The 17,735-nt window shown below is 39.7% G+C and overlaps 1 protein-coding gene across 2 annotated transcripts in view; it reads left to right on the top strand.

Annotated features, from left to right (window-relative positions):
* The window catches only part of LOC118318635 (inactive N-acetylated-alpha-linked acidic dipeptidase-like protein 2), a 398,478-nt gene that overhangs the window by 227,795 nt on the left and 152,948 nt on the right, over positions 1-17,735 (top strand). For both annotated transcript variants that reach the window (XM_047336974.1, XM_035648477.2), the window contains one exon: positions 15,829-15,972. In XM_047336974.1, coding sequence (XP_047192930.1) covers positions 15,829-15,972 — 144 coding nt within the window. The remainder of the gene's footprint in view (positions 1-15,828; positions 15,973-17,735) is intronic.

The following is a 17,735-nucleotide window of genomic DNA, read 5'->3' as shown; positions in this document are numbered from 1 at the left end:
TTTGTCTTTTCTTTCTCTCGAATCAGAGCCATTCTAATTGTAGGTTCGCCTGGAGTTGTCACTATGTGCCAAAAACATACAAGCAGCGAGCTTGTTAACATGTGAAAACTGTCAGAGTAAACTGTGCACTCTTTTCACACAGTTGTAAGAGCATGGCTGCTTAAAGACACTGTGGTACACACGAATGTATATTTACAGAACATACAAAACAGTGTTTTTAGTTTGTCTTTTTTTTACATAGCTCCTGTAAAGTATTTCTCTTGTTTCCACAAATGGAGGAAGGGGAAATACCATGTCTTCTAACAAGTAATGATTAGGATTTCTGTAATATCTGACTAAATTCACATTTGCAGGGAATAATTTTTCTTTACGTGAAAAAACTTAATCTGAAATTACTATTCCATGAATAGGACTATGTATTGAGTGCACTGGTGCCTGAGCTCTTACTTTGCCAAATATGCATATATATTAGGGCCTGCCTTCCTTTGCGGCAGGTTTTGTTTCACTTTTTGTAACAAGCTCTCTCATTGACTGGGGAAAAAAATTAACCTCACTTTAGACTGATTGGTCAAGAGCATTGGGCACCACTCCACCTCCCCCACAGAGTCTTGCTTCTTTCCCGTCAGAAAGGTCACATTCTGCTTTCCCAGCGCTGGTTTGATGTTCCATAGATTTACAGGCCTAGAGTCCTGACCTGGCTTGCATTGCACATGATCCCAATTCCTATTCCTGCAAGTGGTTGGCCCCATAGCGACCCACCAGATGCTCTTCTGTGAACTAAGATATTAGGCACATCCCCTCAGTATATATTATACCATAGTATAATATAATAAACTTCAGCAGCACCACAAATTACAGCCTCCAAAATTATCATTGAAATAATATGACATCCTCTTGAAATTATAAAATATACAGGTCAATTTATCTTACAGGTCAATTTCTAGAACCCGGGGCCCTGGTTTGGGCAGGGTGTCACTACTTCGAATGCTGCTGTTCATTGATGTTCTGTGAAGCTCTGTTGGTCTGGCCAGTTCCTATTTGCCTTAGGAAACCCCTCCCAGGATCATCAGGACACACACAAACCCCTCCACCACATTAAGGTGGGCCATCATAGAGCTGTTTACATTGTAAATTTGCTTGACAGGAATTTACTGAAAATGTCGAAGGCTGACGAATAATATTCAGAAGCACTGCCATCTAGAGTCCCTTTGAGGCAACATTGATATAATGAAGAAACTACTGTTCATGGCTGTTATTTAGAGAAAGGCCTTCTGCAATGACTAGATCAGGCTGCCAGAGGCAAAGACAAGGCAACTACAGACTAGACACGGGGGAAAAAAGACATGAATAGTTCTGTCTTAATCCTTAAAAGACAAAATGGATTTGATTTTGGCATTACGTCTTGGGGAATCAGTCTTCACTCTTCTCTGAATATATCTTTCTCCTTATGTGTCCATTCCCGTCTCCCCTCCTTCATCCCCGTCGTCCTCTGTGAGCTTAGCAAAGTGTCTAATTGTGAGGTTTCACATATTCACAGGGATGAGGGGAGAGGACCCTCTTGCAGTGCTTATTAGCTGTAATGCATTCCTCTCTTCTGCTTTGATCACCGCGGGGAACCATGAGATGCATCCTGCCATCTCATTTGTTTCATGTCTAAAATGTTCTGGTCTCTCTATCATCTGTCGCTCTCTCTCTCTTTCTAATTCTCCCTTAGACATGTGCACATGCATGTTCTGACTGACAAATGCACAATGGACTTTCGAACTGACTGAGACAAAACCCGGGCACATGTAATACCCTATGTCTTCTATATTTGATGTAATGTATTTCATATTATCTATAGGACACCAGGTTTAAGTGTCTTTTTCGTACAGTGCGAGTTCCTTTTTTTTATCGTGCGGCTCTAGGGATGGCAATTTTGAGACTGCCCTACACCAAAAAAACAACCAAATATGTCGCCTGGAACTGTCACTATGTGCTAAAAGCATACAAGCAGTGAGCTAAATGTGGTTTGGTGTATAATGCATCAGGAGGCAAGTAATGTATTTTACCTTGGATACGCGCTTGCACATGGCCAATGCAGGGTTTTTTTGGAAGATATTTAATCACTCAAGCAAAAGTATTTAAAGCTTTGAGTACTAGAGGGCATAATTTCTCCTTAATTATAGGAGTAATTCATTTTTCAAAAGTGATTGTGGCATGTAAAAGTACTGTGAAAACTAGCATTTTAAAAAAAAACATGTTTTAGGTCGAGTTGCATGTCGTGCTATATTGCCATCTCAGGGGACTCCTGCCATCTCGGTTACAGTACGCAAACCTCTTGGGTAAACCTTGCTTTTCCACCCATTTTTTTCCTTGAAACGGGTATCAGTTGTGGCATATTCTGATTCACTGGGGAGTTCATATCACTGTTGTTGCTCTAAACTCTTCCAGAGGAATGTGGTTTTAAACAATGAAGGAAAATCAATAGGAAGAAAAATAACCACATATTCAAGAAGCCAGGGCCCACTGAAGGTTAGACCACAAAGGAGTATCCTTGTTCTTTAGCTGTTGTTGCTGTTGTTTACTATGTTGACATTAAGTATAGTGGATGACAAATTGCTACATGTACTATTAGTCACTTGATCATGATTCTTTGTCATTATTACACATTTCATAAAACCAGAAAGCACTATAGAGGGCTATAAGGGTGAAACAATTCCACTTGTTCTGTTTCCCTTGTTCCTTTATTTGAAAAATTGGTACTGGCATTTGAAAAATAAATAAATAAATATAACTAAATTTGACACTGTGAAACATCGGTGAAACATTCTCACACCACTGGCAGACGTTTGTCATAGTTGATGGCCATAATTTGGTGCGTCTATTTGTGTTATTGAATGTGGCATGCTGTAGTTGTTATTGTTGACTTAGGGGAAACTACTTAATTTAGATTCAGAGCAAGTTGTTAAATGATCACATCATTTGGTAACTTAGCCGTGTTAATCAACAGGCCCAGAATTCGATTTTTGTTGACAAGCTGCAACACACTCGGAATTCTGCTGGAGAATAATTAAATGATTATGACTCTGTTCCTTTGGAATAACCAAAGCAAAGTTACTCATGCAAAAGTGAAGTAAATGTCTATCTGAGATCAGAAGGACGAGAACTAAGGACCCTTCGAGTGAATTAACAATAAATACTGCCTCGATTTATTGTACTCACCCAGGCATGCACGAACACACTTTTTCATCTCTTTGTATTAATTCCAAATGAGCTACTCTTTGCCTCCTTGAATAAACTTCCTTACCATCTGTTTATAAACCATATTTAAGCCTAAAACATATGAATTAAAAGTATAACCAAGCCTATGTGGTTTGCAATTCTCAAACCATTAATCTTTAAAGCGCTTACTTTAGCAAAGTTCTGTTATTCTAACTAGTGCACATTACAGGGTACGGCTGGCAAGATACTGGATTAAACTAGTAGTCGGATTATCTGGTGAAAATGTTAAAAGGCCACTTTTTACAAAGTTTTCCTGACCATTGGACAAACTTTTTGTGGAAAATACGTTAAGGCAGTTGTGGCACTCTCAATCGATCTTGCTCAAAATGCTTTAAAAAGCCTTCTCCTAAACGTGGACTGCAAATTTCTTCGAAGGATGATTGAAAAAGTTGTTAATGAGTTTTACCTATTTCCTGTAAAGCCCCTGGAGTGTATAGGTCTGTATTATGAAAACTAAATGTGATATCAAGCTTCAAACTAATTTTATCCCTTGATGAGCTTCACATAAATTGTTAGCAATGGGAGCTATGGTTTAAGAGGCAACATGGAAAAGAAGCAACCCCAAAATCCAGTCAGAAAATCCATCATGTTGGATTCAAGAGCTGGAGTTGTGTCCAATATCAAGTCAATTGGACGTACAGTGTGATGGGCTTAACCTTTGCAAAATGACCAGTGCCACCATCTGGCCAAAAAGGCACATGTGTCTTTGAAAGCACATCATCATCAATTATTGGGACAAAATTGATGTTTTTAGCTGATTCCAGCTCACAACAGTCTGGGCAGTAGCTGAAGACAAATATTGGTAATAAACCGGCACAAAAAAAAAAACGCTTCTACCCCTTTGGGCTCCGAACCCTTCATGTTGGCAGCATTATCCTTTCATTAAATACGGTTGAGAAAATATTATGACATATCTGGATATAAATCACATCAGAGAAACACTCACTCTATGGTCAACTGTACCTCCGTTCATAGTTTTACTGTTTTTCGTATATTTCTTAGAAAGGTTAGAGCTATGCTCACACCCTCAAGGCCATATTCTGAGATACAAACTGCGGCTGTGGCTCAGGAGGTAGAGTCGGTCCTCCACTAACCCGAAGGTAGGCGTTTAGAGCCCAGCTTCCCATAGTCCACATGTCAATTTGTCTTTGGGCAAGACACAGAGTATGAATGTGTGTGAATGTGACAGAAAGGGCCCCCATATAAATATAGTCCATTTACCATATTGTCCATTTACAAGGCAGTGTGATGTTAAAGATATGATTTTTCACGTGTCCACCCCATATCACACAAATGACATTACAATAATTCAAATTAAGGTTGGAAACTGATGATTTGGCCCTTTGACAATAAATCCCTCCGTATATTGCCAGTGATACACATACATCAGTTGGGAAATCAAGCGGTTTCCCCCAGTTCCTCAAGCACTAACTTCTGGACTGTTTTTCGTCTAAGTGGTTTGATGCTTTTTTTCTGCCTGCCCAGCACATCATGGAGCCAGCGCCTAGTCTCGCCTCTGTGAGTGTGTCAAGATGTCAGAGGCCTGAGCCGGTCTACACACACACACACACACACACACACACACACACAAAGAAACGCTGGCCCTGTGGAGCCAGTCTGTCAATCCAGGTATCAGTTAATATCAGTGTCCAGTAATGGAAAGACTGATTTACGGTGCATGGACACTGGCCAGGTATTGATTCGTGGAGTTCTCGCTTTACTGACCATTTGGAAATGGAGAAAAGCGAAGAGAAGGAGCGGAGAAGGTTAAAGTCCACGGGAAAGAAATTAACAATAAAAGGAGGAGATTGCGAGGAAAATGGTGTGTGTGTGTGTGTGTGTGTGTGAAGAATGAGGTAAGAAAAGAGAACACAAATCACAAATACACTCTTTAATTACTGCGTGGGATTGACAATCGGCCTCATGGTTTTGAAATCCCAATTGTGTTAGGTTGTGTTTCCACTTGATAAAAGGAAACGATGTGACAAAAGATTTTAGAACTCAATTTTGTTTTCAATGCAGTTATATTGATATCATTTGGTCAGGCATTTTAGAATCACCTGCTGATCTAACATCCGTTTACTTGACCAAATCTCCGACATTTATGTTTTTTTCTGTCGCTTTCAAGTGGCTCTCCAGATTATAATATATTCTCTGCTCATATGTTTCTGTTCATTGAAACTCTCGTTTCTCAGCGTGAGAGACCATTTGTGTGTCAGGTACAGCCCCTCTAACGAGTTAGAAAATCTGAGCTGTTTTTCTTCGCACTGACTGTCTGAGCCAGCGTTTGGCATGGTAACCCCATCGAGTGTAGGACCGACGGAGACCCGTTTGCCAATGAGACACAAGTGTTTCCACCTCTCTGATTAGTCTTGCCTCCTTTCACTGAAGATGCTTAATGAAAGGCCCACGCAGTGACAGACTGCTCAAAAGCGGAGATTTGTTCAGGGCGAAATCTTCAGGGATACTGCTCCAGATGCCCCGGCCAGGCGTCGTCTCTCTCACACACACCATTGGTTGAATGGGAAAGTTTAATGATTAGTGTATATTGACAGTAAAGAGGAAAGCAAACCCTCCCACTTCTCTTCTTAGTTACTTCAAGCCATAATTATGTGTAACAAGCTTGTCAAGGCAAGATTTGTGTGGAGTGGGAGAGGATGATGGAGAAAAACTGAGGTCCGACATCAATGTAGCTGATAATTAAGTGCTGTGTATCTCAATGCAAACTGCTCTTGATCCTTTGTGTTTTAAAACAAACCTTGTATCTCAAAATCAAAGCTTTTCATGGGTACAGGAAAGGATTTTGTTTTTCTTAAACATCCATTTTTAAACTATTTTTCATGAATATAAATATAGTTTTATTCAGCGGGTGAACACATCAATTATTTAAATGTACCTCTCTTTCACTAACCAGAAGGTCGGCGGTTCGATCCCCGCCTCCCCTAGTCTACATGCTAAAGTGTCCTTGGGTACAATTCATTTTGGCAGCTATTTTTCTTTAGATGAAAGTGCTTATTAGTTTTTAGTCACATTTTAGTCTGCAGTCTGAGAGCTGATCTGCTGAAGTAACGTGAGCCGTGGGCTACCCATTGCTGGACTAGATGCATGCTGGGAGAAAACATACGTCAACGTAAAACAAAACATACGTTTTGTCATTTTTTTTAATTATCAAAGATCTATTTTTAGCTTGCCAATGTCTCAATGTCGCAATGGAAAAAGGTTGTGGTTCATCATAGTTACCGAAATGAACACTGCTTGGGTAAGACACCTAAGCCTAAATTGCCTTTGACGGCTCTCCCAGCAGTGTATGAATGTGACAGAACAGCTGCGGTAAACAGCAGTGCTCTATGAATGTGCTTGCGAATGGGAGAATGTGACTAGTCGTGTGAAGTGCTTTGAGTGGTCGATAAGACTAACAAAAGTGCCATATAAATACAGTCCATTTAAAAATGGGCTGCATTATTTGCGGCTGTATGAAGATAAATATGACATATTGATGTCAGTGAGTAACATAGGCAGTGCTACAGAGGCTTGATGAAGGGCTACTTGTAGAGGTACCAGATTAATTATTGTCGCAGCCTACCTAACTGCTTTCCCAGCTTCTTTTCATTATCTCTGCTTTGCATTAAGAACCATTGAGCTTGGGAGCTTGCTAAATGTAAGCGCCTCAGCTCATCAATACTGTTATCTACTGTCTGCAAACCAGTCTTCTGCTATGGAAACGTTTATACTCCAACAGAGGAGGATGCCGTAAACCTCTATCTTTACATTCTTTTAAAGGTCAGTACTGTCAAGAAGGTTGGCTTTAGATTTAGAGTAAAGTACCATTCTAAATACTACCATACCCATACGCCTTGTGTGCTGATGGAGAAGAAGTGAATAACAGTAAATGTCATTACAATTGTACAGTTGTAAACTAATTTAAAGTGCAGATTCTGTTTTCAGTTTTCAGTTCATCATTAGTGGCTCACAGGATAGAATTTTAGGCTAAGTGACTTAAAAAGCGGGTGGTGTTACCTCCTGAGACACAGGGCGGGGGGTTTCTTGCAGAAACTGACCCTGGCAGTCTTCGGGTACATCAAGATGTCAAATTTCCTGAGGAAGTTTCCTAAATCCTGAAATGACGCTGGAAGTATTTAATCGGCAGCCATGATAGAGAGAGCTGTTCGAATTCTTTAAATGCTTAGGAAAGGTGCACGGGTGTTTCCTTTCCTATCTCCTTTATAGGGTACACTGGACTTTGCGAAAGGAAATGAGAAGTAGATGCCCCACAATCCATTGCCACAGCAATATTTAATGTGACGTGCCATGCATGAACTTCAACGATTAAATCTGAAGAAGAGTATGAATATGACAGAGGAGGGACACAAGTCATGATGTAAGTTACCGTTGCCTATGAAGCATCATTTCCATCTTATGCCATACAGTGGTCATAGTAGTTTCACCACGGCAGACGCACGTCAATAACAACTGCCGTCGCATTATATTACGTAGTATAGTGTAAGTGGAGTTGGACTATCTTGGCAGTGCTGTCAGCGTTTCCGAAGTCCTATAAATCCTCCTTTACACTTTCCTTGACCTCATGACATTTTTCATTGCAGTCAAGGACTGGTAGATCAGAAAAAGACGATAGGAAAGACAATCCGAATCGACCCATAGTTCACCTCTCCACTTCAAGAACCTGATATTTTCAACAGAGATCCACAACAGTAGCTGCTACAGGAAATTGAAATCTCATCAGTGCGCTCTCAGTTCATTTTTTCAGCTTTCAGTTGAAATCTCCTCTGTCCAAAATATAGTTTCCAATCTGCTCATTACTGCTGTTATTCCAGACACTTATGAGCAAGCCATTGAAGTTCACCAAACATGAATTTTGCTTTTATGAGCAAATCCACCAGTTTCAGCAATTCAATTTAGATAGTTTTTTTCTTCTTTGGCTATTTAAACACTACTATGAGCGGATCCATTATACTGTTGTCATAATGGCGTAAAGTAAATTAAGTAATGAAGCATCTGTAACCCACATGATATAATGGATTGTACAGTTAACTCTGAATTACTGTGCTTCTGCAATGTCACTCAAGCCAGAGTAACTAGTCCAGTGCGGCTACCCTCTGTACTTTCCCTCGACAACTTTTCCTCGCTGAGTGCTTTGAGCAAAGACGACTCATGGTTTTGCTGCGGGGGTGCCGCCATTTTGTGCGTGTCCTGCCCTCTCAGCACAGAAATCGGTGAGCATGATTATTTCATTTCAATGAGGGTTTTTATGTCATTGTGCACCTTATTAAGCTGGTTGTTTACCAGGTAATTCCATGAGTGGATGGTATTTTATTTTGTTCTTTTTTTATCTTTTGCTAATTTTCTATGGCATCTAAATTGGTTGATGTATAACTTGCCATGTTAAAGGGCATGTACAAATAGTTTTATTTAAAGTTCATGTCAATGCAAATTACATGATGTTAACTAAAGACATAAAGAGATAAATAATTCATAATTGATACTCATGATGTTTCTCTGACCCTGTCTGATGACAGGTGAGGTTTTTTCTGTTGGTTCAAATTGTGATTAGACCTTGCGGAGATGTTGATGGCGAGCTATTCCACCCGACTCTAGAGAAGGAAACCAAGATCCGAAGATCTCCGGTGATCTCTGGACAGATCCTACTGCCCCTGGGTGTGGTAGGCCCAGTATCTGCAGACACCTTCACACTAGGCCCTATCACACAGCTCTCACCCCTTTCCCATACATCCCCCCCGGAACTCTGAACTCTGAACACCTCAGACTTAATTCTTCTTCATTTTACGAAGCTCATTCATATTTTTTGACCTTTTTCTTTGACTTTGACCTGACTCAACGATTGTAATTAACTCTGCTTTCCCAGGACTGTGCATTAGTGGCAGAGTTGTAGGATACCCCCCATCAATAGATGGTGTCTGTTAATCACTGTGATACTTTTGATGTTATATTTGTTCATTTTACATTTCAGATATATTGTGATATTTCCATATGTTCTGTATCACTAAAGCCAGCATATTTTTTATACTTACATACCTGCCTCTGAGTCTCCTTTAAACATTCCACTGTGCTCTAGTAGACAAACCTAACCCTATTCTAGCCCATATATTCATATTTTCACATTTACTGTCAATCCCTAATAACTGTTACACATCCAATAACTAATCAGAACGGTGCACAGCTTGAGATGGAGTAAAAAAGAATGACCAGTACATAAGTTAGAACTTTCTGCTATTTGGTCCTTGGTCTGAAGTTATTCTGGAAGCATTTTACATATTTCCAGTCATTTCTTAGAGGGCCTCCTCCTTGGCAAATGTGTAATGCAAAATACTTCTAGTATAGGACTACATTTTAGTTAGTCTTCTCACACCCCACACTTTTTCTGACACTATTTTCCATTCTCTCCTCTTCTCCTGCACTCTCTCTGCTCCCAGGGTTTCCTTATTTTTTACCCAAGCAATGCATCTTCCTTCCACTTTAACATCTAAAGTATTCTTCTCTCTCTTTTCCCTGTGACGGTCTTCTTTTTGACCTTTTCTGTACTTGTCACTTCATCTACTATTCACTCCTTGCCTTATCCCTGCACCTCACCTCACCTCTAACCATTGATCTCTTCTCCTCTCTGGCCAGCTTTTTCTCCAACCTCTCCTGATCTCCCCTTTCCTTTCTTCCTCTTGCCATATTTCCGATCGTTGTTTGGTCCAACCTCTACCTCTTTCCCCTTCTACCCCTCACCTTGTCTCCCTTCTCGTCCATGGATTGTTAATCCTCTCATGGAGCTGGCATGCTGCTATGAGATTCTACACCATCGACAGGAAGCTACTGACTTTAGGTTTGGTTTAAAGAAACCACAAGGGACTTTTCAAGGGTTCGCCAGAACGTATCCTCACAGCCTCACGGAGCATAGATTATTCACAAACTTGGAGCAAGCATGGATCAGCTGCAAGAGAAAGAGAAAAGTAACATTATACTCAAGTTAATGGGATATGCACGAAAGCAACTGGCTAAAGAAATTACATATTAAGGACAAAGGATGCATGCCTTTGTAATAAGTTATAACTTCCTTGGTTAAGGCAAATTCCAGCTCCTATTAATTTGTGAGATTTGGTAGTCTAACTAAGATGCAACAGAACACTTTGTTTTATGAGTCAGCAATTCCCTTATCCCAGGCAATTAAATGTTATTAGAGAGATATCCTGAAAACACCAGGCAGTGTTATAAAAATCTAGTTAAAATTATATTAGGATACTATAAAACATAGTGTTGAGGTGAGGCAAAAGGACACTTCAGGCTAATTTATATGTGGTAACTCATCTGTAAGCATACATGCTTGTAGCTACTGCCTTACTTCCAAAATAGTTTGTGAAGGGTTGTTAAGTCGTAGGTGTAATTTCCTGAAAGGGAATAATTACTCCGGTAACTGAAGTGGCCCTTCGTGCCAATTTTTCAATTAATTGCTGAGCACCCCCTGCACACAAAATATATATTTTTAGGGATGTTATTTTGCACGTCATTTAAAAATCATAATGAAGGATTAAACGATACATTTCCACAAATGTTGATCTATTTTCTCCAGGGTTGTTTTTTTTTTTGTGATTGATTCCACCAATTACAGCATGCAAAAGATCACAAATATGTACTGCACAGGGCAATACACAGCTACTGTAATCGCACATCACATTTGACAAAATGAGGTTCGAAGCAACAGCAAATGTTCTATGATTACTGTATATGCTCTCAGTTTATTCTTTAGATGGAAACTGCAAGTAGTTTAGCCCTAATGGTATGTCGCAGGTCATTTGGACACATCTCTATCTTGAAAGTTGCCAAATTGTGATCGTGTGGAGAAAAAATTTCAGCTCGTCTGATGCACCTGCATCATGGGTTGTTTGTAAACAGGAAACCTGTCTATGTGACGTTGATATTTACCTCAACAAAATATAACATATAGAAGCATTTAAGTAATGGTTGATGAATAGTAATGATTGATTTTTTAAAATTAAATTACATTTTTTATACAGCACAGGCAACAGTCGTAGCCACTGACAATGTTTTTGCATTGTCCATCCTTTGCACTCTAATTTCTTTAAACAGGGTACAACCCTTGCTCCGCTGTTGGAAGGTTTAAAAATCTCCTTTTCTACCACTATTCATACAGATAGAAAACATCATGAGGTCAAGGACAGATGTGAATGTGAATCCTTCAGGAGTTAGGAAAAGGGAACCGCAGTGCGAAGAAAATAACTGCACTTTTTTTTAAAGAACTTTTATCTGAGCCTTTAATATAATAATTGAAAAAACAAATGAAGCAATGGGCCAGAGTATTTTAGACATTTTAATATATTTAAGATTTTTTGGTGCATTCCACAATCAGGAGATTCAAATTATTTGTATATTTGTTTTTAGATTGGATGATGATGATTTAAATTATACGTTCAATCTGCTTGTTGTTCAACATCACTCCTGAGTGGACAGATGTGACTATATTTATGGGTTTGTAGCTCAGACAATTGTGAGGATTTTAATCAGCTTTGGATCTTGTCAGGAAAATGAAACAGCTGTTCTGTTGCCTCTTTATTTTACAATCTTTGGGGGGGGGTTACTCATATCGGAGGTAGGCAGGTAGCAGTAAGGGCTTTGTGTAAGGGCCCACTCTGGATTTTAGCCATATCCTGACCGGGAATCACCCCAACCTTCTGTACCAAAGTCAGCGGTGTAACCCAGTAAGCTATACCAGTTATTTATGTGGGGCTGCCCAAGTGAAACTACAAGGTTGTGACAATTTAAATGTCAAATTGTGGGATGACATGTTCTCTTATCCTTTTATAAAAGATCATCCAAGTTTTCCTATGATAAAAGAGAAATGTTAAAAGCATTTGAAGCACCTTTCCTTTTCATTTAAAGAATTCGAACAGCTCTTATTATGGCTGCCACCGAAATACTTCTGGGTTACTTCACTCAGTTAGGGACATTCCTAGGACAAAAATATACTATTCAACCACAGTGTTGGACTAAAAGGATGAACTAAATTCGATTTTGGTGGTCAAATGTCGTCACTGTGACCTTACAGAAGATATATTTTTGGCCTCATGATTGCGACATCTCAGTAAAACCTTCAGGGAATCCCTCCTTTGACCAAAGGTTTTACCTCAGCAGATCCAGTTGCTGGTGCCTCTTAACAGTCCACTGACACATTTTTTGTAATAGTGGAGAGGATGTCAATGTTTGAACTAGTTTGGACTCAAAAGTAGACCACGAACCAGGACAGCAGTTTAAAGAGTGTTTAATTAAATGTGAGGCAGGCGAGCAGAGGTGAGGCAGGTTGGCGAGGCCGCGCTGAGGCAAGGTTCGGGGAAACAACTAATTCTTCCAGGCGAATCCTAAGGCACAGGAGACTGAATAAGAGTTCATCAGAAAATGCAAAGTACAAAAATCAGACTGAGAACAGATCTGAGGTTAGCCGTGCGATACAACACTCAAACTGGCAGAACAGCCAGGCAATGAACACCTGGAGAGCCGCAGCTTATAAGCAGCCTGGTGGCGAGAAAATGATGAGCAGGTTAGAGACAATTAGCCAGGTGCCCAGATAGGAAGCCACGCCCACTGCTACACCTACAGCCACACACACCCACACATACACTCACTCAAAAAGGGGAAAAAAAAGAGTTTAATTCAGGGTCACAGCGTGAGCCGTGACACAGGACCAGCTACAGAATGGCTCTCCTCAAACGTGGGGCTAGTGAAGAGGATCAAACTAGCTCATTGTCATCATGCAAAACTTTGGCGATATTAAAAAAGTATTTGATTGCTTCTTGAGATTTACCCCTTTTTTTCTTTTTTAGATAAAGATGTGGTCTTGAGACAACTTCCTGGTATATTTATGTAAACCAAGTGCCTGTTAGGAACCACAACTACTGTCAAAGTGAGATCCATAATTGGTCATATTCACTATCAATATTTTCTCAATAGACTGCTAGCCATTTGGCCAATTAAATGCCAACCTTTTAAAGACAGTTAACTGTTCTAAGGATACAGCTATTTCTCTTTTAATCACATGAATCAAAATAACTATGGGCTACATGCACTAGGCTTTGTGACATACTACCGTTTCAACATAATGCTGCTTGTCTGTTTCCGGTCTGTAAACTGTTACTGTTTACTCACTAAACTTCCTTCAGAATTTTGTCACGAGTGTGCGCAGGAAAAAGTCCAAAACCGGACTGCTCTGAAGTTCTCAGAGCACTGCTGTGTCCCACTTTGTTCGGCGTCATCGAAATTTAATGGCGTTCAAAGTTCTTATGGGTTTCCGACCCATCCGACCTGAGAAGACGATGGCTGTAGAAATACGGCGGGGTCAGTTCTCCGTCACCTCGCACACGAAGGTCTGCAGCTGACACTTCATGACCGTTCAGCTTATAGAGCCAAACAGTTGAGCAGTACTACGTAGAACCCAGAAATGGTTGTGCAAGTAGCCCATTCTACCTACACTACTGTTTGCATTGGTGGAGCTCAGGGCTAATAGAACCCAAGTGAAACACTTTAGGAGCAGGTGCAGACAGGAAAAAAGAGAGCAAAGACAAGACACGGGGGAAAAGAAGTGAAGTAACCACAAAATAAAACAGGAAATAGCTAACTCAGAATACGAGAAACACAAGGGATAACAAAAGTAACTTAACTATAAGGCAGAGACACACTAGGAAGGAACAAAAGTAACTTAACAGAGATTCACAAGGAATGGTAATCAAATGAAATAATCAAGTCTTCAAGAGTCCACAGGGAAAGAATCACGCAATTCCATCCGTCATCGTCGGCACATCATTAGGACCCACATGAGGGAATCCAATTGAGATGAATGATGGCAATTCAATTCAATTTTATTGAATGTGGAGCCAATCCCAGTTTGCAATGGCTGGGATCGGTCACCCCTTACCCATCGCAGAGCCATACATACAGAGATAAACAGTCACTGTCACATATACACACCTATGGTCAATATATAGTCTCCAGTTAACCTAACGGCAATCTCTACGTCTTTGGACTGCGGGAGGAAGCCGGTCGTATGCCTGGAGAGAACACAAGGAGAACCTGGATTCGAGTCAATAACCTTCTTGCTGTGAGGACACAGTGCTAACCACCACATCGCCGTGCCGCTTTCAGCAAGAAATGCTGAACTTAAATGCTTCTAATGTGCATAGTTGTGTTCGCTGGTGTAGCAGAAAGTACTACAAGATTGTACTGATTGTAACATTTTTTAGTATTTTTAGAACTCCATCTTCTTTACTTTACAATAATGGCTAACAGGCTGAAACAAGGCTAGAAAAAGTATACAGCAAAAGTAAAGGGGGATTACCGATAGCCTGTGTCACCCAATGAAAAGTACTTAATGAACTGGTTAAGGACATGGACCAGGACACAAACACAGCAGAATGCAGTTTTAACTAATTTTCACTGTGTCTAATCAGAGAAAATCCTGCTCTAACATACTGGATTTGGTCTTGTTTGTGGTTCATTGCAAATGTTCAGTTATGTCATCAAAATCTTAGATATGGTCTTTTGGCATGATTTCAAAAGCTGTAGTTGGTCTATTTTGCTTTTTACCCTACTAACCAATGTCACTGTTGGGCCTGACATTCACCTTGCAATTGGATGTCCCGACTTACAATAACTGCATTCAACCATGCAGATATTACCCAAAAGGTGCAACAATCATGAGAGTACATAAACATTTTTCTGAAGAATTGTTGACTTTTCGCTGCAGACATTCACTCTCTTTTACATTGTTGCTGCTTGCATAACAACTGTCTGTTAAATAGGTTGTTATATTCTAATATTTTTTTGTTGTGTTTTTCCATTGTTTATTTAAATAGCTTTGGTTTTTAATTGTTTGTGTTGATCATTCCTAATAAAGGGGAAATATTTATTTTTCTAAATGAATGGGAAAACAACTTCCTGTCAAAGTTCACAGTTTACTGATTATAGCCTAAATATGCCAAGAATAAATACATTTTTGTTCTTGAAATAATTGTAATCTGAAACCGAGCTTTGAAAAATAACCAGATTTGATGAGAAGAACTGGAATCAATAAAAGTGAAACCCAACCCTACTTGGAATGCTATGCACCACTCAAACGAAACACTAGTTTGTGTTCAATTTTCAAATTCCTAATGTAAAAGTTGGAAACAAAAGCATAATATACTACACCAAAGAATATTAATTTGATGAAATACGCAACCACATATTTGCAAAGCAAACAACATCCAAAGAATAAACCTAGGTATAAAGGATGCAGAACTGCTCTTATACCTGGGCAATTGCGTAAGTCGGTAAAACCGGAACTGGGGCGTGGATTCAGCCTCAGGGGAGGGAGCCAAAAACTACCAGAACAGAACATTGCCTGTTTCTATACCTTTGTAATGGTGGAACTAAAATTACTTGTCATGTATGTATGTGTGTATATATATATATATATATATATATACATACATACATCTCTGGTTTGCAAATTGGTTTTTTCTGATTCACCTTGTGTATTTTTTTTATTTTCTGTAGCAGGGATGTCAAGAGAGGCTGGAGGGAGTCTGACATCTCTGTTGGTTCAGCCAATCTCTGCCTTCCTGGCCAAGAAGATTCTGTCCTCTCCATCAGCAGCGCAAGGAGACACCTGCATCCCTCTTTCCATGCCTCCCAACACAGGTATTTATTCATATATTAGTTATATGTTCACAAATTTGGCTAAATGTATACTTTAAAATATAACAAATAAAAAACACTGAGGAGCACCATTTCTGTTACAGCAAGTAGGGAATTTGTCTGTTCAGTCTCTCTATGTGCATTGTAAACATCCTCTGTGGTGTCTTGTGGGGGATACAAGAAAAATAGGAACGCCAAGGTCACTGGCCCAAACCCTTAGAGTGAGAGCTGTCTTCCCATTCTCACGAGTAAGACCAGTTTGTTCTTGTCGCGTGTTGCTTCCTCCCTAGATTGTACCAAGGCTTAGTTGTGACTGGAATCCTGGCATAAAGTGAAAAAATATATACTTACTTACATTATTTGTGACAGAAGATTGCATCTCTGCTTTGAGCTAATGAAAATTATTGGTTACCCACTTGATTTCTGGACCAATGAGCTGAAATGATCTTATCACCCTAATGCTATACACACCAAATACGAAGCGAATTGTTGAATCGCATTACTCGCGCCAGTTTGGCCGCAGGATCATTTGTGTCTACTCAGACAAGTTAAACGAGTGAACACAACTTGCAAATATCCCCCTGTTCTCTGACGGATGCTGACTTCAGTGACGTCGCAACGGCTCGCAAATATTTCACTGAAGTTCAAATATTTCAACTTAATGAAGTGAAGCATATGGCGCAAATTTTGCATTGTGTCATTTGTTTCATCTGAGGTGATTGACAGGATATTCACTTCTACTCGCATATTCGCATTGACTTTGGATGTGATCTAATGGCATTTATTTAGTTTTAGTAATTCAAGTAAGACAACTTTTCTAAGCAAAGCTGCCACCACATACTGAACCACGCGGTGAAGGATGGATGAGATGGGTGATAGAAACAGGGATTGATTCTGTTCCTATTTCAGTGAGCATGCAGAGTTCACTGCATGTATGAAAAGAGGAGACATTCAATTAACAAGCATCAGGCACAATATCAATCTTGATTATATCATCATCTGTCCTCCTGCTGCATTCCATTTGCAAGCTCTGCAGGGATCCTTTTCAATCACACTGAGGAGAGTTGCAGGGCTTGTCACTGTTGTGTCTTTTATTACACTAAAAATGCCCCTCCTGTATTTGATTCAGGCTAGGGTGGAAATTAATATTTATTAATTGATCTGCAGAAAATATTCTATTTTGATGATTGATTTATCATTGAAGAAATTACTCATGTAAAAATAACAACCATGCTGCTCTCTTGTACAATATGTACAGGAGAGCAGTAGCTGCATTTTTCAACACTCTGCTTTATCAAAATGGATATTTTCCACTGCCTAGCTCTCCTATACCATTCAGCCCGTATGCTGACTCATGGAAATCATGTAATCTGTGCTTTTGTCACAGGCTTGACCCAACTGTCTCATCCCCTCTATAGTCCACTGGAAGTATTTCAGAATCATCATGTTTTCATGCAACTTCACCCTCTTTATCTTTCTTTTTTCTCGCTCTTAAACTTTCATTTCATCCACGAAGGTTACACAAGGCCAAATATGGAACTCCCTCTCCCTGTAAAAAACGTATTTCCACTGCTTGTTTTTTTCTTTTTAATTTTAATTTCTGTTCTTCTTTCTTTGTCCCCACAACCTCTCTAAGATTAGAGAGAGAGAGTACTTTAATTCCAATTTGTACGCATATACTCCCAGACAAAATGTGGCATACTGTATGACAAGGATAACCATATCAAGGGAGCAAGGAATGTCTGACACTGTATATTACAGAGTTC

Source organism: Scophthalmus maximus, chromosome 13, assembly GCF_022379125.1.
Source record: "Scophthalmus maximus strain ysfricsl-2021 chromosome 13, ASM2237912v1, whole genome shotgun sequence".
Lineage (NCBI taxonomy): Eukaryota > Metazoa > Chordata > Actinopteri > Pleuronectiformes > Scophthalmidae > Scophthalmus > Scophthalmus maximus.
This window is presented reverse-complemented; position numbering and strand designations above follow the sequence as displayed.